The 22612-nt window shown below is 38.3% G+C and overlaps 1 protein-coding gene across 2 annotated transcripts; it reads left to right on the top strand.

Annotated features, from left to right (window-relative positions):
* Window positions 1–3506: 3506 nt before the first annotated feature.
* LOC146132131 (glial fibrillary acidic protein-like) lies at window positions 3507–15446 on the top strand. 2 transcript variants are annotated; one of them, XM_083396547.1, is made up of 9 exons: window positions 3507–3772; window positions 4494–4595; window positions 4969–5170; window positions 8304–8460; window positions 8866–9027; window positions 11026–11151; window positions 13270–13490; window positions 14344–14439; window positions 15069–15446. In XM_083396547.1, the coding sequence occupies exons 1-9, from the start codon at window positions 3604–3606 to the stop codon at window positions 15172–15174; spliced, it is 1341 nt and encodes a 446-aa protein (XP_083252673.1). In that variant the 5' UTR covers window positions 3507–3603; the 3' UTR covers window positions 15175–15446. The 2 variants fall into 2 exon arrangements, with proteins under 2 accessions (XP_083252673.1, XP_083252672.1); XM_083396546.1 differs by having other exon boundaries at window positions 3507–3796.
* The last annotated feature ends 7166 nt before the right edge of the window (window positions 15447–22612 follow it).

Below are 22612 nucleotides of genomic sequence, written 5' to 3'. Positions count from 1 at the left end.
AAAATCTCAAAACAATCTCCACTAAAAATGAATCTTTATGTTTTTGTATATTTGATTTTGGGTCATTCCACGATAATTTATCTTGTTTTAAGTAAAGCAGTTGTAACATAGGCAGTAAATTGTTTTTGATTAGTTGTAAAATACAAAATACAAATCCTGTGTCACTTAACGCAGTGCTGTTTAAAAAAAATTGTTAAGGCTCACCCATTCATATCCTCTGACGAAATTTTTATTTGCTTTAAAGATATTTCGAGGTCAAAAGAACTATGAAAATTATCGTTAAAATAGATTAAACTACAAAATTACTGAAGCAAAAACACCTTCAAGCATATATATATATATATATATATGTTTTTTCTATTGTTGAATGTTATTCACAATTTAAACAGAGGAATAATTTAATTTTTAATAACGTATTTTATCAATAGAATTATGTGTTTTTTTATAAGAAAGAAAAACATTACGAACTTCAGCTATAAAATCGAAATAAGAATAAAAGGGAATTCGGGTAATACAACAAAACTTGAAATACACCTAAGTTATACTAATAAAAGTCTAAATAAAACCCCACTCCCAACTTCATTCACATATTTTGGTGTATCCACTAGATCAGTAGTCTCTAACCTATGGGACCCGACCCCATAGGGGTCGCCGAAACCCATTCTGGGGTCGTCACCACTCACCAGTTTCTGCAGTTTAGTGGTTTAAATGAGCGCAATGTGTATCTTAAGAAAATGTTAAAGAAAATGTAAAAATCGTGTTTTATGTGTTAACGTTAAATCCATGTGTTAATTTGAACTTCTCATTTCATTACACATGTGTAGCCACAATTATCTAAAATTGTGGTCAATATATCTTAAGCGCGATATTTAAACGCTCGTGTCATAAGCTAAAGGTTACTCATCAAAAAACAAACTGGGGTGGCATGTAAATGCTGATTTCATTTTATATGTAATTTGGCGCGCGGTTGATAAACAAGGTTAAAGACCACTGCATTAAGGCTACATCGTGTGCACCTGTTGAAATTCTCTGCCCTGTAAAATTTTATAAAACAACCCACCGCAACAGGCGAAATTTCGAAGAAAGTTGGATTTTAATTGGCACTCAGGGTGTATCTATTGGAAAGAGAGCAATAGTTATTTTTATTTTACGACATTTTAAGTTGAACAGTTAAAAGGTTATACTAAAAAGTCACGGAACTGTGGGAAACTCTTTTCAAAGTAAAAACGTTATTTGCTATAACCTGGGAGTATGCGAAAGGGGGGTGGGGTTGCGCATAAATCAAACATCGACATAATGCAGAATAAAAATGATCTTGACTCGGAAAAACCTCGCGACGGCGGCGTGTCGCACAATTTGCGGAATCTAGGACGAAGTTAAAAATGTCAGGGATGTTACACCCGAAAGCCGACCAAACAACACCAAACGTCACAGTCGCTTTAATCAGAGGTGAGCAGGGTCCGCAGGCGAAGCGATATGCGATTTTAAAAACGCGCCGGATTACCAGATTCCTTGCAGTCTTGCAAAAGGTCGTCGCCGACGTTCCAACTGCGTCGGTCGCCGGCCGCGAATTGCGTCAAAAGTCCTAAAAAGACGCGAATTTTCGAGGCGGTGACGCGGCAAGAATCGTACTCGATAGCTCGGGGCTAGCACGGCGCCGGCGGAGCGTACGCTGTAGCGGCCCTGTGAAACTGCGACGGTTTTATGGCGGCGAATTACGGCCGTGGACGTCGCCGACCGCCGCTCGTTCTTTTTTGCAGAAAAAGGAAGATGCGCCTCTTTTTGCTGGCGACGTGACGGAATCTGCTGCAAACTCTGAAAAGGGCGGGTTCGACAACAGACGCGATCGGGTGTTTGTACTTGTATAGTGCTGCCAAGTTACGTCGATTTATTAGCTGATTTGCTTTTGAATCTTGTAAAGGGGAACTTGACGTAATAAGAATAGTTTTTTTTTATATGGTTTTGCCTAATTTTTCTGCAAAGCTGTCATTATTAGATACAGTTTTTCTGCAAGTGCTAATCTAACACGCATGAAGTGTTGATGTTGTTCTTTTTGTTTACGTACCGTGCAGAAATCATAAAATTGAATTGCTAAAATTTGGGGCTTGAACTTAAGCTTTGGTAGCAAATTATGTAAAACAGACCTAAAGTAAAAATAAAATGGGCATCACTTAAGAAAACTGAGGACAAAACTTTTGTCGAATTTATGCACAAAGCCCTAGAGGCACTAGCATAAACGCTCCTTCTAGGTGCCTTATGTGCGAAGGCCGTATCTTAAATAATTAAAGACTGTTTACAAAACTGAGAAGATAAGGCAAATATCTGTTCCGGTAAAAAGGTAACGTTTGTAAAATGTGGGTAATTGGACTTCAGGGGCAAAAGGGGCAATGTGTATGCAATTTGTGATTTTTTCAATTGATTTTTAAAATCCAGTGAAAGATTGTTTAATAATTATTGTGCGTCACTGCTTTATATTTGATGTATTGATTTGGCACAAGTTTACAGCTAATATATTCGCTAAACAATTGCTATCTATACGCTTACAAATTTACCCAAACTATTATTTTTTTTTATTGTAAAAAAAAAAGAAAATGATCTTAGGCCTATTTATGCATGTGTCAAATGTAGTTGAGCCTAGCTTCATAAAAAAGTCGGCCTGTGAATCAAAACATAATGCACTACTGTTTTAAAACGTTGGGAGATTACTCTCCATAATATGCATTGCCGATACTTCGTTTTTTGTTCAGATAATTGGTACCCTTGAAAAACAATGTGCTGCTTCATGTTGTTGATAATAAATTAACAAAATTTATTAGGTATAGCCTATATAGAGACAAGGCCAACCTATTTTTGTGGTTTAGCGGTATCAACTATCAATAGTAAACAAAATACGCATGAAAAATATCACAGTTGCATAAATGTTTAAACATGCATAAACGGGATCACGTAGGTATTTTTCAAAATGGGATGGCGTAGGTATTTCAAATAACACCCCCATGTATTTTAAAATACCAACCCAATCAACGCTGGCAATCCGACAGCGTAATTGGCAGTCACAGCAAAGTATAAAACACCTAAATCGGGAAGAATGTGGCCAATCAGGATTGAGTCGGCATTGATTTATAATTTTTTTAAATATTTTTAGCAGTTCACTTTAGCGAAATTAATATTTATTCACCAATGTTGGAATGTAACACGTACGAAATACATTGTTATTGTCTTCTGCACAACAAAGTGTTTATGTTTACTGCGTGCTTATTTTTTGACCGTTCACGGTCGAATTCGGCATTTATTTAACAGGCAGCTGTTATCTAATTTTGTACCGAAAAAGGTAAACATCATTCAAAATGATCTTTGATTATAAAATGATTGTTCTCCATGAATAATGAAGTCTTTTTCAGAACCAAACGACTATTTTAATGATGGTCCTGTGACCTGCAGATTGCGTTAAGATATCAATTCCCAGGGAAACTTTACGATTACCGTTCTATTGCGTTCACAGGTCCAGCGCATTTAAGGTCCCACTGTTTCAGAGTCCTTTATCTTCTGTAAACCGCTGCAGTTCAATTTTTCTACCAGCACAAAACGCATACACAGACCAAAATGTCGAGCAAAGGAGGAAGATCCAGCTACCGCAACACCTTTGGCAATCAGACCGCCTACTCCACCGCGGGATCAAAGTCCTTCTCCTCCGGGAAGTCCGGATTCGCGATGGAGGAGCCTGTGACTTCCAAGAGAGTCTCCTACAGCTACTCCGCCTCCTCATCCGGAGGTGGTGGGGGTAGCTCCATGGGAGGTAGGATACTTATTTGCGCAGAGGGTAACCGTATGTGTTTAAGCAGATGGGTAAAAGTAGATGTATTGTATTAGTAAAGAAACGTCTAATTTATTAATCAAAAAAGTATATTGGCCAGACTCGTAGTGCACAAACACGTTTTGGGATTAAATTGAGATTGTTAAAGGCTTTGGAGAAGGGGTTTGAACAGTTTTATCAATAAAATGATGATACATATAAAATATAGTGTATCGCTTTGGAAATGATGGGTGCAAGAGCTGTAGGGTATTGGTTAACCGCGGACCGTGTATAGGTTATTATTTGAAGCATGAATGGAGTAGCCTACTTAAGCTTTATTACACCAAAATTTGGCGCTAACGCCGATCCTCAATTAAGAATTATATAATCAGGCAGTCAAGCGGTACATTGTATAATTTCATCAAATTTACAACTCGCCCCGAGCTATATTTAAAACTGTTAACGTATCAAACTGTCTCGTCTCGTATAATATAAATGCATCTAAAACTTCTCACATCGAATATAACTATATTTTTTATCATCTAAATCAAACCAAAAATATTTTTAGACTGTCGTTAGTTGTAAAACTCCATGAAATAAATAAATTTTCGTTTCGAAAAAACACAACCGCAGCAATTACACTGCGATTTAAAGCGATTTTATTCCATTTCCTAATCGCTTTAAAATATTATCTTTACAGGTGGCTTTTCCTCTTTCGACAGCGACATGTCAAGACTTAAGCTGAACGAAAAAGAAACCCTCACTGGAATCAACAACCGATTTGCAGCCTATGTTGAGAAAGGTGGTTAAACAATTCTCTTAGCCGTGTTTCATTTTAATCCAGTCTGCTGTTCATTATAAAAACGGCCTGATATTACCAAACACCACTTTCGGTTACTATGTTGGCATGTATTTATGAAAACCTTTGTCACACAAGTTAGCTAAACCTGGACATAATAGCGAAAGATTAGAGCAGGGACACTTCATTGATGTTTTCACGTTGGCATATCTTACATTGCTGCACACAAGTCACGGAAAAGAAAGCAAAATCACTGTCACATTAGGATATCTTAACCATTCTTACATCATACAACACAATCCTCTCGATTCCTAACACGAATTCCGAATCCGAATCCCCTTTCATCCAAATTAATTTCTCCCACAATGCTGTGCAGTCCGTTTCCTGGAGCAGCAAAACCAAGCGCTGGAGGAAAAGATCAGGGCGGCCGGCTCCAGGAAGCAGATCGACCTCAGCCCCGAAAAGCTGGAGAAGCTGCGTCGGCTCCGGGCCCAAGTCGACGAGGCCACGTTGGCCAAGGTGCGCTCGGAAATCCTGCGCGACAATCTGCGCGGCGAGGCGTCGGAGCTCAAGTGGAAGTAAGCCGTTTTTTTAAACGCATTTTCGAGTTTTTTTCTAGATGGTATAAAATGCTGTCTGACGAGCGACACCAGGACGTTAATGCTTTTTTTAATTTTTAAGCGTGATGAGTTTTTTCGTACCTTTGGTCCGCCCCTCATAGAAACACTAGCTACTCGGGCATAGTGGTGAAAGGAAGCCACAGCGATCCTGAACAAAGTTTTGGTAAAATATTTTCTGCAAAAAACGGCGTTAAGAGTAAAAATGTTTGTAAAAAAAGCCGGATATAAAAATTTTCTTTGAAAGCCACCCAATGTTCCCTTTTCATCAGACAATCTAGTCATTTCCTTGGATGTGTTCAGATCCAGATTTAAGTTATATACATATGCATAACATCGAACAAAGGCGAGAAACAATTATCATGTGCACAACGTCGAACGATAACCTCAGGTTTACTTATAGGTTCCTTGTTTTATTCGTTCAATTATTATGACGTAGATTTGGAAGAATACTTTAGACAAAAAATGTATGCCGAAACAGACAACGTTTTTCTAACGCGTACATTATTCTGCCACCTGAGTCATATAAACCATGGTGTACTAAAACATCAGGCTGGTTGATACTTAAGGCGTGGACAGTTTCTAATTATGTTTGCAAAACTACCAAAGTCATAGTGCACAAATAGGTTGAGATCGGCTGAAATCGGTCCTGATTTTATTACATTCATGCAGAGGACATCGTAAAACATCAGTTCCCAAAAGCTGGCCTCTGTTGTATGTTACAGGGCCTGTCAAGGCAGACCATATGCTGTTATATGTATTACAATTCATTTATAACATAGAGCAATTGCATACCAGCACCTGTAAAACCACGACAAATAATCGTCCATGATCTTGTTAGCCTATACGCACACAGTAGGCAGCCAAGTGCGTATAGACTGTCCAGGTAATAGGGATGAGTGATGTAATACATCGTTTTCGAGGCACTGCAATCTTTAGGCCGGTATAAACACGCATACGCCGAAGGCCATGTTGTACTGACCGCAGCGCGCGGCATTTCGCCTTTTCCAGGTCGGCTCGGTTGAAAAACACGCGACTTTCGCAGATCGAGCGATCTCGCGGTCCTAATTCGCCTTTTTCGGGAATTGTTGGCAAATTAGTCATTCGTCACCGCTTAAATTAAACGTAAACACATGGAGTTTTTGCGCCTTTCGGACAGTAACTAATACACACAATTCACATGTTTGTGCGACTGTGCAGGTGCGGATCCTGGATTTTTGTTTTGGGGAGGCATGAAAACTTTCGAGTATGACATCACAAAGTTGAGGCATAACGTGGCGCTATAAAAAATGCGTTAATTTGGTTAAAATGGACTTTGGGTTATACAGAATACGGGAGGTATTAGGCAGATCAAAGAGATTTTATATTTCTAAAAAAGTTCTAACCGCATTTATGCAATAATCTAATTTAACAAAAAATGCACATAGGAGAGTTAATGATTTCAAACGGCGCAACATGTTTGCATATAGCTGCGCTTAAATCCAGTTTCTTTAAACCGACAAAATCAATGTAATAACAGAAAGCATTTCCAACACATATTGCATTTCCAAAGTAAAATTATAGTTTAGAGGGGGAATTGGATCCGCCCCTGCCACTGGTCATGAGTTCGACCTTAAGCAATTGCAAGGCCGAATATGTTCGTCAAGCCTTCTTGAAGGATTTACCCTGTGTAGTTTCAGAATAACTTTAAGGACTTGGTAGGGTTAAACAAAAAGTCAACAAAATTTCAGTATCGTAATCTTTCCCCAAAACAGTGTTTTGCACAAACCAATGACTTGTGCTTCCAGAATAACTTTAATGACTTGGTAGGGTTAAAGTGACTTCAGTTCAAATCGGTCCTTCTGGTGTGTGAAAAGATAAATCTACACACATACACACACAACTCACCACATTCAAATTATATATATATATTTACAGCGGTAAGAAATCGCAATCTCGTCGCTTGTAAAGTTAGGCGCGATCAAAGCTTCCGATGTCAGTGTCGGGTGCACGGAAGCGATCGTAAACGGATCCATCTCTGCGTAAGGCAAAGTGTCGCCCGACAAGCTATGACGTATCTTGCCCCGGGGCCGCTATCATAAAGTTCTATAGGGCTGCTGCTGCAATTCGTTTCGTCGCAAATTTACGATCGGCCCGGCGTGCGAGTGCAAACCAATAACCGGGCTGTGTATAAAAAGAGACGGCGGAAACCCTTCTACGACGTTTGACTTTTTCCGTCGAGGTGCTTTGCGCGTCATACGCACGTTACTAAAGGTTATAAACGTACAAAAGTCGTGGGATATAGCGTCTGTTAAGAGGGTCCTATAAGCTTGGGTGTCCGCTTATGATTTACCTTCTAAGTCCGAAACCAGCATTTATTGTTTGGCGATTGTAGAATAATTTTCCCACAACTTCTTCTTTAAAACAAGTCTGAAACTAATAACATATTTTCCATTCGTTTTGCTATTAGTAAAAAAGTAACTGCATTGGTTTCTGCTTGCAAAGGTCAATTTTCGTCTGTTCTCAAAAATACTCACAGGACACAGTGCTTGTTATGCTGTATACACAGTTTGTCCCTAAGATTTTGTCATTTACTTTATTTCCTCCTGTTACCATGTGTTAATGCTGACAGTTAAGTCTAATTATAAGTTGCTAACGCCATTATAACGCATGTATATAGGGTTATATAGGGTTTATTCGCGAAAAAGATCAAAATTAATGCTCTTCCGCTACAAAGTTGTGTTATTGTGACGGGCACTCAACTCGTCTACACCTATAACTATACATTTAAGTGACTTTATATATGTTTTCCAAGTAAACTGATATGTTTTCAAGTAGATTATTACTTGGGCGGAAAGCGGGAAGGTGTGCACAGACCTAAAAAGCTTCTTATATCAAAAAAATAACTTATATTAGTGATTGAATGGAAATCACCAATGAAAAGACAAATAGTCATGGCTTTAGGGAAGTTTATAGAAACTGGGTCATTCAGGCACAAGTTAAACAAAAGAAGGAACCCAAACTGTAGGCCTTTTCAAAGTATTGCGGTAATCAGTACTTGTTCAGTATATATAGGAGTAAATTCAGCTAATGTTGAAACGTTGTTGTTTGTCAGACTCGACCACGAGGGCCGACTCCGCTCCGAGCTAGACGACGAGTTGGGAAGACTGAGGAAGGACGTTGATGACGCAACAATGGTGCGCGTCGACCTGGAACGAAAGATCGAGACCCTCCGGGAGGAACTCGAATACGGAAAGAAGCTCCACGAAGAGGTAAGGAGGAATTAGAAGGAGGATTGGTCTTCAACGTTACTGGAGCGCTTTTTTTTAACTTTGTTGCTATTTTACAACTTAAACAAACGTGACGCTTTTTTGCAACTTGAACAAATGTGCAAATTTTACACTTGAAAGCTTTCTTAGTCAAAAAATACATGGACTTTATCTTTTCCAAACATCTACGTATACACCAATTCTCATAAAGGAACAGGTATTATTTATTAAACGCTCACCTAATCAAAAATTAACTTGCAACGCGTCAAATTACCAATATAAACAAAAATAACAGCATTTCTCGCAATTTTATTTTTTTGCATTAAAATCACATTTTTAAGCCTTTAAAGACAAAAGTTCCACAAAATTTAGTTTTAACTCCTTCTTATTCATTTCTCTCTTCCGCAGGAGATCGAGGACCTCAAGGAACAGATCAAGAACCAAGGAGTCAGCGTGGAGGTTGACGGAATTGCTCCGGACGTTGCCGAGCTCCTACGACAGATCCGAGCCCAATACGAGCAGATGGTGCTTAAGAACAGAGACGAGGCCGAGCAATGGTATAAGAACAAGGTAGGCTTCACTTGCTGAAGTTAAAATCTTTGTATATGGCCGATTAACCGTATTTGGCTTATTCTAAATAGAGGAATCAGGTGGCACTGTATAAAGACAAATTGTATTGGATTCTCGACAAGATTTCGCACCACCGCGCTTTCTTTAGGTCAAGTATAAATAAAAAGAATTAAAATGCACGTTTCTGATGAAGCACGGTTGTGCGAAAGCTTGTCGAGAATCCAACACAATTTGTCTTTATAAAGTGCCACCCGATTCCTCTATTTTAAAGTTAAAAGGCAATGTTTGGCCAAAAAGTAATCTGTTGACGTTTAGGAAGTTTGACAAAGGTGAATCAAATTTATTTTTAAATCATTGTAAAAGGTATTTTTTAAATCATTGTAAAGCCATTGTAAAAGTCACAAAATCCACTAAATAGAAAGAAACCCTTATTTGTTTTATTTTTGCAAAACAGCGTCTGTAGTTTTCTCATAACAACATCCTTAACCGTTTATTCACACTCATCATTTTACAACGAAAACGTCAAATAGTCACTAAAATGTCAGTATCGCAATCTTCCCCAAAAGCAGTTATTTGCAAACCAACGACTTTACAAGTTGCTTACAGGGGTTATGCTGTTTTTTTTTCTAAAAAAAGGTTAACTGACCTTGTGTAGAAAAAGTCGACTGATCTTGTGCAGTCTTTCCAGTGTCTTTGCCCTGCATGCACATCAGTTCGTTACTGTTAGCCAAGGCAACTTTTCAAGTACTTCAATTCAGTTAAGATAATGAGAGACGTGTACGCTTTGAAGCTCAATGCGTGTTGTTCGCAAAGCACATTAAACAAAATTGTTTTTCCAGTCATGTGACTTTAATTTCAACAATCTCCCATAATCCACTGAGAAAGCTTAAAGCTTAATGAGATCATTTATTTAATCCTGTACAAGAATGTACCACGTCGAACGAAGGTGCGAATACAAATCATATGGCATTTGCCGAGAGTTGGCCAGAGACATAATGCAGGCGCACAACAATGGTACTCAGAAGTTTTTCTGATTGGTCGGCCGGCATCGAATGTTTATTGAACTTGACATTGAACGCAGCCGCAGACGAGGCCCCGAGCTATGACAAAATGCCGTGAGAGATCCAAATTTCGTCACGCCTCCACGCTTGTACCCATTTGGATATAGCAAAGTGACATAATGCACCACGGTTCGTTTTAATGTGAGATATTATCACTTGTTTTCGAGGTGGTGTCTTTTTGCGTATCGCAAACGCAATAGATTATATTTAGGAGATTGGACAAAACATAAAATTAAGTCAAGATAATTTAAAAGTGGAAGGCTCAAATGCTGTGCATTTAGGAACACAGAACGCTTGTAAAAACAAAACTAAGTTTAACATTGGGTAATTAAAAAACAAAAATCACCATGGTCTGTATTTCAGTAGACATGAACTGCGCGTAGGTACTGTGATCAACCAATCGGAGTCAAAAATCAACATTCCTTACACTTAACTTACTGTCTTAACTGCAAACAGCCACACAACATGTTCCATGAATCTAATCACTTTATTCCTTGCTTATACAGAACCTTAGTACGGTTAGATGTGTTATTAATGCTACACAGCAACAGTAAGGTGCCTATAACGCAGGTTGTCATTTTGCGACAACACGTTGTTTTTTTCAGTCGGTTTATGTTTTTATAAGAATCTACTCTGCGGTTGATATGTGAAGCATAAATTGATGATAAATTAAACCAAAGAAAATAAAAGGGGAGAAATTTACTAAAGGAAATTTTTATAATTAAATTGGCATGAATTTGAGAAAGTAAAAGGATTTAAAATTTTAAATCGAGTCCTTATAATCACCAACTTAATCAAATGTGCCACTTCAACTGTATATCCACCATAAAAAACACAAATATATGATACTGACAAGGGCCGCGGGTGTGTAGTCCCATGCTGTAATGCAATCCAAACGAATCCATTATAACCTCCTCGCATACTTTAACTCTTTCAGTTCGAGGACCTTGAAGAGAGGGCCAAGATCAACCTGGGCGACCTGGAAAAGGTCCAAGGCGATATCAACGACTACAGGAAGCAAACTACTCAGCTGGAGATGGAACTCGAGTCACTCCGAGGAACCGTGAGTGCTCTAATATGTGAAAACTGTGTGTACCTAATACGTTGTTTGAAAAAGCCCTCAGTCCCATTCTAAGTGGAAATAAGTAACTTCTTTTAGTTCAAAATGTTTGTCCATAGGGTATAGTGTTATTTCCTTAAATAGTTAGTACCGAAAATATTATTAAACGGCTTTGTCCAATAAACTTTCATTAACCATTTATTACTAACAAAACAATACAAAATACATACAATCGGACCGTTTTTTTAAAGGAAAAGCGCACAGTTTATTGTGTTTTAACTTAACGCCATGGGTTGAATTGCGAGTTGGCAAATGTTTCAACAACCTAAATCGGGTAAATCTTTTTGTTAATGTACACCTCAGCACCACCTAAATGCCAAGTGCCAATGAAGGCATGGTTACGGTGGACCTGAGAGCTACCAATTCAATTTTATTTATGCCGAAAAAAACTTCAGTGGACATGTCAAGCTATCGGGTCGCAAGCCACGAACCCAGTTGACTTGCGATGTTAAAGGTCGCTGAACAAGCGCACGTCAAACCGAGGTATCACACTCGACTTGGAGCAGGACCAAAGCTAGCGACCGCGTCCACTCGAATCGAATTACGCGCCGGCGCAAGTGACGGGCCGAAATGTCGACCGCGATCCTATTTAGTTTGCCCATAACGTCACGTATAATACGGCCCGCTCGTCACAAGTGTTTGACATTTACACGCGACGATCATCCTTAGTCGGTCCTTTTTCGGGAGCAGTAAACGGCCGGAGAAGGGAGCGATAAGATCTCTTGATTCCCAAACGCTGAAAATTTGTGAGAAAAAAGCGAGCGCGTTCAGGGCAAGAATACTCGGTCCAGCGCCACTCCTTATAAGGACAAAACCACCGCTCAACGAGAGAGAGGCGTCTCTCTTCTGTCTCAAGTCCGTGGTGCCCCAGGCCAAAGCCCGGGCGGGAAACCTAATTCGATCTAGATTATCTGCCGAGGACGCGGGCTCCTTTATCGCTCGGTTTATTTGCAATATAAACCTTCGCAGTCGGCGAGCGAGCGGATCGCTGGCGCTTTGAGGCTCCGAAGCCTTTGGATTAAACTCGCCAAGCGCTTAATTCGACCGGTTCCGGGAAGAAAGGCGAATCGCTGTTTTTGAGCGTTGGAACCAGTTTACCAGTTAGCTCTTGCTTTTATCATTTTTTTGCCAAGCGCTTCTACCATTCGAGTGGTTAAGTTAAAACGTAACAGGTTTTATAAAATTAGCTCGTCGTTTATGAAATGGCCTTACATAGGGAAGCCTTGGTTGAATCAACACAATTATACAAATACTGGAATTTAAAAAAAGTTAAGTAATGCGCCCCTTTTAAAGGAAAAGTGTAAAATCCATTTAAATATTAAATCACAAGTTATGAGCACTGTTTTGAAATGGCCCTTGCATATAGTTTGGGTATTTTTCTTAATTTTTTATCTGTGCAATACAGTTCAAATAAGTCGACCTTTAAGCAAAATGCCTTAAGGGATTTTATATGTTATTTGATCTAGCGCTCCGGCCTGCAAGATTCAGCAACGTGGCAACACGTTGTTTCGCCGTTTTGCCGACCGTCGATATTTTATGGTGTGTAAGAATCAAGCACTCTAACCTTTTCGGACAACATCTCTATCTTGAAACAAGGCGTAGGCTCATAAATAGGATACCCATGAGCCGTGAGCGCCTTATATCTGATTCTCCCAGAGAAAACAAGAGCTGTGTTTTTAACGCAGCAAAGTTAAATGTTACAACTAAATCCTAAACGTCAAAATAAATCAGGGGCGTTTCTGTTAAGAATAACATAATTAATTGACATACGTTTCGCCACAGCATTATCTTGATTCAAGTGCGTTTATTAAGGTAATAAACAAGGCAGTTATATTCAAGCATAATTTTCTTTGAAGTTTACATTTATCTGAGACCGTTTTTTCATATAGATATAAAAGATAAGCGTTTAACATTCTAACCTAAAGTACGCGCCAAAATCTGATAGAAAAAAAATCTCAGCATCGAATTGAATTTTCTTAGAAATTTTTCCGCACCTGTAGAAAACAACCTAACAACAGCTTAAAAAATAAAAATGAAAGCAAACAAATATCCTGTTCGCAGAACGAGTATCTCGAGCGCAACCTAGCGGACGTGGAGAAGCGTTACGAGGAGGAGGTTTCGCGCGCTCAGGAGAGGGCCGGACGCCTTGGCTCCGAGCTGGACTACGCTACCACCGAGATGAAGCGGCACCTGGCCGAGTACAAGCGACTCATGAGCGTCAAGAACTCGCTCGAGAAGGAGATCATGACGTACAGGAGGTTGCTCGAGGGAGAGGAAAAGAGGTGAGTGATGATTTATCTATAGGCAGTGGTTCGCAACCTTTTTGATTTTTTGGCTTGCGGCACCCTTGCTCGTATTTCCGCTGAGTGGTTAATTGTAACGATAGGCTAATAATAAACGAGATAAAACAGCACGTTAACTGTACAACAAAGTTGAAATATTCTTTGTAATTTTGGCCCTTTAATCGTACACAAAAAATTGTATAAAGAAAGCTTACCAATAGAGCAAAAATTGGAATCCTAAAGAATTTGAAATATCTCACGGCACCCTTGAGCGTTAAAAATAGCCACCTAGAGTTCCGCGGCACCCCGGTTGAGAACCACTGATCTTGCGGGCAATAAAAAACTTAAAAATCTTGAAAAAGCCAAGTTTCTACATAAACGTAAAATATAGCTCCATCTAGCATTGTTTTTGTTACCGACTTTCCCGCCACTAAGTGGTGTCAAACCTGGTTGAACATATTTTGTTGTTCTTTTCGTCATAGCAACTAACATATTGTGTACGTTACGCATAAATATATCGACCAATATTTTTTAAGCTCGTTTCAACAATGGCGTTGCCTGCTTCTAAACAACTTTAGTTATTTCTTAAATGTTGTCTGAATTGGGAAGGCAATACAATAATGTTTATATTTTTATTAGAAAGGACTTTTGTTCTTTACAATTATGCTAATTTTATATTCGAAGAATGAGCAAAACGGTATTACTCACGTAATTTAATCGTAAGCCCACTTTAAAGTTAACAAAAATGACATCATTACCCGAAGGAAGAAAAATGAGGTCGTGTACGGCTGAATCGGTTTTCGTAATTTACCAAACGTTGGAAACTTGATTGACAGCCGAATTTGATTGACAGGGTGTCGAGCAGCGAAAGCAGCAGCAGCGAAGACGACGACGACGTCGTGACAACGAAAACGACGAAGAAGGTCATCGTGAAAACCATCGAAACAAAGTAAGAACATTTTTCTCACCACTAAGCACTTACAACAGAAGTAACACAATATGATAGTAGCACACTCCTTTTAAAAGAGAACTTCTGTAAACTAAACAAAAGCTTCATTCAGGACAGTACGTTGTTTTACGTTTTTAGAGAGAAATATACCTCTTATTGAAGCAACATGGTTCTTGTTCATACACAACAGCGAATAAAGACAATACATCTTAGGCCTATGATTTTTTTCCACATTTTAGAATACGTTAGAAACAAGAATTATACTTGAAAAGCGGTCAAGATTCCTTACAACTAACTTATCTCTTATATTAAAAGTGCCAGTTAGTAATGGCTAGGCGTTATAGAAACCAACCAACAGTGTAACTATCTTGAACTTCTAAAATGTCATGATAAAAATGTGTCCCCAATAACAAAAAATTAAGGATGGATATTCTCGTAATAACTATACAAGCAAGCATACAGAGTTCAACTTTCAATGTCCTTGTTTTTTTAAAATGTTTCCTTAAAAGTCTTGTCTCAGCGAAGGTCTTTAATTATTTCCAAAAGGCAAACTTTAATTTTTCGATTTAAAGTTTGATATTAATCACGAACAAAAAAGAACACTAAACGTTGTAACTCTTTATCCACAGAGACGGAAAAATCGTGTCCTCGTCCGTCTCCGAGAAGCAGTTTGTCGATGGTGACTCCTCCTCCGATTCGTCGTCCTCCTCTTCCTCCTCCGAGGATGAGAAGTAGGAGGGGAGGTAGTATGACGTCACAGTGCTGGTTAGATACGTCACAGTCCACCGTCCAACCGAATCCGCCCTTCTTTCCATTGCACGCCGCTTTTGATGCGTACTATATCGTAGTGTGTAGGCTGATGTGCTTGTTAAAATAGAGTGTTCTTCCATCGTACATATACCTAACGCTTGTTTTCCTTGTACTGCGCCTTGCATATACTCGCAAACCCACCCCTATACTGACCGCGCACTCCCCAAGTGTCAAATAAACCCCGCTTCCTAACTGCACTTTACGTTGAACAGTCTCTTTTCAGCTTGATAGCTTAGTTTCGCTTTGGTAAATCGAATGCAATAAAGCAGGAAAAAGGCAAGGGTTGTAGGCCACGTAATCCTTAGTTATTTACGAGTAAAAAACACGGTTTTAAACAAAATTATTTATTTGTATTGCATAACGGAAATGCAAGTTTAGAACAGAGTTTTAGAACGCAGTACAGTTTTTACTTCAACCTAATGAAGTATTTCTGAATATTTATTTGTGCTTTACGACACATAAAATATTATTATATTATGTTTGAAACTGAAGGAACAATCACCCGAATTTATAGGGTGCCTAATAATATTGTTCGATAATATTGGATAGGTAGTGTGACAGTTCATAAATACAAACTAAAATCATATAAAACATATGTGTTTTCTAAATAATTTTTGTCACGCTCTCATTAGAAAACAGCAGTGTTGTAAACAAGTCATTTTAAAATGACTTAAGTCCCAGTCAAGTCATTTAAAACATAACCTGGGTCTAAGTCAAGTCTTTTGCAAAACTAACAAGTCAAGTCCCAGTCAAGTCATTATGAGAGTCAATTTCAAGTCATGTTATTGACATAAAAGTAAAACTGTTAAACTATTAAAATTGGTAAACTAGTACGATTATAAGCAACAATTTATCTAAAAAAATAACACAAATGCATAAAAGTGTTTAATGTGTAAAACTTGAGATAATTCTAATGAAAAACACTTAACTTAATCCCTTATTTGACAAAACGACTCAAGTCCAATCAAGTCATTTGTCCAAATGACTTAAGTCAAGTCAATTTATTTTGGTCAAAGGACTCAAGTCAAGTCAAGTCATTAAAAAACAGTGGCTTAAGTGCACTTAAGTCAAGTCACTGACTTAAGTCATTACAACACTGGAAAACAGTATCCCTCTTCTGCACCACCTTGCGGGATATATAAACACACTGGTGCGATTGATGGATTACCAACTTTCTCTCCCCTAAACCAACCATCTGTGTTGTCGTATAAATATCACTTTCTCGAATAAGAACATGATTCAAAAGAACTGAAAGTTTTAAACATCCTAGTTGTAGTTTGAGTATGACATATAACACATTAAACAACAAAGATTCAAAAACAATCACCATCAGGTAAAATGCTTTTCAGTACAACACAAAGCTAGAAAAAGTAAACTCATCAATATAAAAGTCCAATTTATTGTTTATCAGTATTTCAAAGCTAACATGGGAAATTTCTAAAGTGTGGAGAAATTACATTTTATGGCGTTCATTGTCGTCAGTTTAAGGAGATAAAACTCCACATGGCCAGATACATTTACATTGTTGAATAACATGGATGACTTCCATTGCCGGCCAACCGTCATCAAACAACAATCAAATTTTTTAAGGTTGAATAGGGCCAATTTCCGTCCTTCCCCGAAAAACATTTAATATAATGGCTTAACAAATGACGTGCCGTACATATTATCAAAATAAGTTTCACTCTTTCAGTGAATTGGTTTTACCCAAGACCATCGATAAAGCTATTTAAAATTTACTAAGAATTACGATTTTTTCCGGTTATTAGTTTTTATAACTTAACATTCACGTTTATAAGAACAACGGCAAGCCTTAATATAAAACTTTTCGTTTACCGTATTGATTTTCTTCACTATGACACTTCGCTATAATTGACCCACGTTTCGAGTTATATGAGAATCGCTATTAGAACTTGTTGTTTCAATGGAACTTTTGCGCTACTGGGCGTATAGCATTTCTACCACATGTACTTGACAAAGCTTGCGTCATATTTCAAGTGGCATACCTGCCTTACCTGTCGTCACTACAAAAATATACTGTTCAGGAAATCGTGCGTGGCGGTCAAAACAAACCATTGTTTTTTCTTTTAGTCGAATTTCTAAATGTCATATTCTCCGGTCTGGGTATGCCACTGTATGCCACTGCAGGTTTGGGATTTTGCACTTGCCCGTTCGCCAATGCAATTTACTCTACTAATTTCCCACTCACCGGACTAGCGAGTGCAAGATTAACATATTTGTAAATTCGGTAAAGCACGTGAATTTTTACTGACACTCGCCCAATCGGCGGATCCAAAAACATTAGTTCAACAACAACCCTGCAATATACGCCAACCTTAGGTTTATATATCATTCTTACGTTTTAATAACTTGAGGAAATTAATTTACCTAAATGTGGTTTCGTCTCTATTTTAAAAAGACTTTTTTTAAAAGGTCGTGATTTAAATGGTGTAAATTGACTTTATTTGAGTAAAGTTTTTTCTACAAATTACTGGACCTGGAGTTTGACTTTTTCAAGCAAATTGGAAATATTTAAGTGCTTTGTTCTTTCATTTAACCAGTATGGAAGTTTGGTTGCCATTTGTTTGTTTTTAATCTTCATTTACTCACCGTTTACACACCGTTTGAAATAAGGAAAAGGTGCTTGAAAAAGTGTACATTATAGGGTTTTAAGCATTAAGACGAATATCTTGTATGGGTGAAATATTTTAGGAGGGAATTCTTATATAGGACTCTGGGAATGTCAGGTGTCACAAACGACAAATATAAGAATGAAATCATACATATAGGATATGGAGTGTTGCGATATGAAAAAAACGAGACAACCCCACCCCCGCCCCAACGCCTCGTCTTATTATGAACGGTAATAACACACACTGTTACGCTCTCTTTCTTCATTGGAAATTAGTCCTTAAAAAGAAACATCTATTTGTGTTATGGCTTGTGGTTTCAAGAGAGGGAGCGTGAATTAAAGAGAATTGGAATAAAAGCTTATTAAAAGGTTGGTAATCATAAAGAGGGTAAATTTAAGTCCCAGTTCTGTGCTAATAAAAAATATACTTATAATTACAGCAGGTTTTTTTTTAATTATATATTTCACACGTATAGCTTTCTGACGTAATTTTGTTACAGCAAAAAAATTTCCAAAGTGATTTGAGTCCTTTGGGAATGTTTTCCTGATGATGCCATTTGATACGTCGACTTAAAATGTGACAATGAAATCACAATCATCACCTTCTCTAAAGCCAACAGCGCAAAGAATAAGTTACAGCCATCGTGCCAAAAATAACGCCGCGAATTCGCCGTATGGGAATATTTTCGCATACCTGGCTGTTTAGTAACTTGTCAAAGTCACACGGAGTTGTGACACGACTGTGACGTAACAAGTGACGGGGCAATTTTCAAATCGGAAACGAAAACTGCGCGCGGCACTAATTTGTGTATCGCCAAAACAACTGCCCAGGGTTAAACGTGCTGGTTTAGGTTAAAAATAAACAGTTTTTGACCTGGGGAAGGTGAAATTGATACATGTTTCGGACTGTTCAAATTAATTAAAAACACCCACCAACACCGGCAAATATAAAAAGCAAAGTTCAGAACTGATTTAAATCCTGCGTTAGGGACCCGTCCACCCCCTTAATTGTTGTGTGATTATAACTCGCACGATATAGTTTCTTCTAAAAGTCGTTTTATTTCGAACACATTTGCTAAATAACAATGACATATAAGTGCAAAGCAAAATATTACAAATTGAAAGCCTTGTATATATTTCAATATGTTTCCACAGCTTTGGTGTTAACTTTAGCATTTTATACAGAGAAATTTGAAAAAGATGAAAGGGTCATAATTGAAGTGGTGCTCGACGGCAGACCGCGGCGCACAAAATAAATTCTAAAAGCAATATTTAATTTAAAATAAGAGCGATGGAATTTTTAAACATCCATAAGCTAACGGTTGCTCGAGCTGCGTTTAAATTGTTTTTCTATACCCACAACTTAAACGCGTTTTTAAGAAGTCATATCGAAGGAGCAACTAGCATCTTCACGCATTAAGCAAGCCACCACAGAATAAAACTCTGCAACTAAATTCGCGACTTTGACCTTTCGACCTCAGGGCTCTGTAACGCGATATGCGTGTGTCAGGTGTTCAAATAACAAGCTACAGTTACCAGCAACAGCAGAGGCAGTCACCTCACAATGTCCGGTGCGTCATAATTCCAACTTGGAGTCAGCGATGCGTGAAGGCAAATAAGCCGCGCGGCATTGACGTGTTCCGAGCGAGTGACTGCCACAAAATGGAATTCGACGTCGGATTTGTCGAAAGGCAATTTCGCCATCGATCTTTTTTGCGGGGATTTATTCGCAAGCTGATTTTTTTGTCGATCGATCGCTCGCCGCCCGCGCAATAAAACCACGTCAGCGGAAACGGCATCGAAGCGGGATGCGAAATTATGGCGGATTCCGGAGGACTTGTGGCGACGCAGTAAAGATAATTTCGAATTTTTTACGAAAGTCTGTTTCTCCGGAGAAAAACGATTGTGATCGTTATTTTTCTGGTACGCCTGTAAAATTTTTATTTAAAGTGAGAAGACAAAAAGGCGTTTAAATATACTGTCTTTAGATGAAGCGAAGGTTATACCGTATAATGCTATAAACATGTTAGAAAACAGACAAGAATTTTAACTTGGCGATTTACTATTAATCATTATTGACGTTACACACTTACTTTTTCAAAAACACGACTTTACATAATTATTTAAAACATTTGTTTTCTATAAACAAATATATAGAATAAAAATGTAAAAATGAATAAAATTTGTTATCTTTTATTCGTCCCATTTTTTTACTTTTCTGCAATCCTTTATTAGAGCACCTTTCGGAAAGTGTACGTACGCTGTGCAAATACTGTATCGAGAATTGCACCAAATAAGATCGAAGACATATTGCCTTTCGCACTTTGACACATCGAATTGCGCAGATAGGAAGCGATGGATTACTGACTCACCGCATTACTGCGAAGAAAAAGTAAAACAATTACGCCAAATTAATTAGCGATTAACGTTGGCATCTCCGTCAATCTCAATTACGACATTCGGCATTCTTGTGTCGTCAGCGTGACGTTTGTGTGACGCCACAAAAATGATTTTCCAAGCATTTCGTTGTTGATTTACCATGGTATTGGTTTCGAAATGGGCGCATATGAAATACAGGAAGGGCAGATTGCGGTCACAGACTATAGACTAGTTTCTCAAAACCTACGGTCCATTACCCAAATTGGATAAAGCAAGTGCTGTGCGAAAATATCTTTAACAACAGTTTAAGTTTATTGTGTCTAATTAGTGGCGATACAGAATTGAAAGTTTTTTCTCCAAACTAATTGAAAGCAGTTACGAGAACACGCGGATGTGTGTAATAATAGTTGGTGATTTCCAAGGTCTCGCGTAACATATTATACAGACTTCGAATGACGGCTTAAAAAGCCAAATATGTTCTGAATACAGCTTCCTGTCTGAGTACGAAGAAAACGTTTTTTCCATACTTATAAACCAGTTGCAAAATCTTAAATACGCGCACTGGAAACTTCCCTTATACTTAGTTGTTGATATAGCATTGCGAAAATAAAGCAGCCTTGTAATTCTCAGTATTCCAGGAGCCGCTACCGACTAAGGCTACACCACAACATTTTAAGCTCGCATTAGGGTCACGGTGGGCAACTTTTCTTGTTGTGCCCATTTATCTGTTAACAAACACCATAATTTGGTCTAAAGCAGTGGTCTGGAACCTATGGCTTGCAAACCATACATTCTATTTTGATGAAGGAATCCGGATCGCAAATAAATCAAAGCTATTATTTCTGAACATGATTGTTAGGAATATTACTGCACTAGGCCATATTTTTTTCACATATTTCAACCAAGTAATAGAGCAGGAATAGTTTTCCTCAAGTAAAATAATTTTCCTACTGGGACGCATGAAAACTGTTACAGAATACGTCACAAAGTTACGTTATTAAACAAGATGGCGGGATGGCCTGGTTTACCAACTATATTTTTATACCTGAATAAAACATTTTTTATACCAGTTTTCTTGAACGCAGCTTTGGAGCGTTCCGGTTTAGTTTCACCACTGGTATGAAGTAAATAGCAAAGGACTCGTTGGGTAAACTCTGCAGTCAAAGTAATTAACACACCTACCCTGGGGATTAAAGCTCCACTGCGCCATTTCGGATCTGGAAAAAATCCATGACAAAAGTATGCAAGCATAGGATGTATCTTTAGACCTCGATAACGCATTACCATAGAAAGAAGGCTTCCAGTTAAACCGAAGTAATAAAGTCCAACTTTTTTCGCTTTTCTCAAGGCAGGAAGTAATAATAAAATCAAATATTAGTCGGTGTCTCATCGAAAAAAGGATCAAATTTGTGAAAAATATTTGTGTATTTTTTATAGTGACTAACGAACGTAATATTGTGAGTTTCTGACTCGTTTTGTGTATAGTTTAAATTATTATTTTTGTAAATAAAACAATGATTTTTAAATTATAAAATAAAGCTGTTGTAATATGTAAGTATCAACCGAAACACTTGACGTAAAACTTTTCTTTTCTCTGTGATATTGACAAAGACCTAAATCAACATATTGAAAAGCCTAAATTGACAAACACTCTTTCGACTTGTTTTTTTACGTTTGTTAAACGCCAATGGTTTACACAGTTTACGTTGATTCAGTGAAGTGTTTGCATTCGGCTATGGAGAATCTCAGCGTAAGGGAACGGAGAAACTGCACCTATAGCACGACTTTGACATTGCCGGTAAAGCGGAACGTCCAAAGGTGACATTGAGTCAGCTGCGGTTGCCGGAAATTCACAAGCATATGTTTGGTCGGGCTGCATTCACAATTATACAAGTAACGTGATTGCCACTACCCTTTTACTTTTGTGATATTTACAGTCGCTTGCGTAATAGATTTTCGCCTCGCATCTCATAAAGGCCAAGTTTACCTCCGTGGTACAGTTTAGACGCTTATACTCTAGAAGCAATTCACGTCACACGAAAAAGCACGTAGTGGATAGAAATCTTTGGCTGCCGCTTCCGGAAAGCGATAATACAAAAAAACAGGCCGAAAAAAATTGGTGGGGGGGAATTTCCTCGCCGCCACAGCGTCACGACCAGATAAGTTAGCGCTGCTGTCTGTAAAACGCGACGAAGTCTCGAATCCCACAACTTAGAGTAGAAGAAAAACAAAAAAATAACAGCGGAACAGGGCGATTTGTACGATTAGGCGCGCGCGAAAGGGTTAGGAGAAAGTGACTTCGTGGCCGGGGCTGGGGCACAGGTGAAGATCGTGCGACGCAACTCGGCCGCC

The sequence above is a fragment of the Ascidiella aspersa genome, chromosome 9 (genome assembly GCF_963924565.1).
Source record: "Ascidiella aspersa chromosome 9, kaAscAspe10.2, whole genome shotgun sequence".
In the NCBI taxonomy this organism is placed as follows: domain Eukaryota; kingdom Metazoa; phylum Chordata; class Ascidiacea; order Phlebobranchia; family Ascidiidae; genus Ascidiella; species Ascidiella aspersa.
The sequence above is the reverse complement of the archived record's forward strand: the minus strand, read 5'-3'. Positions and strand labels throughout refer to the sequence as shown.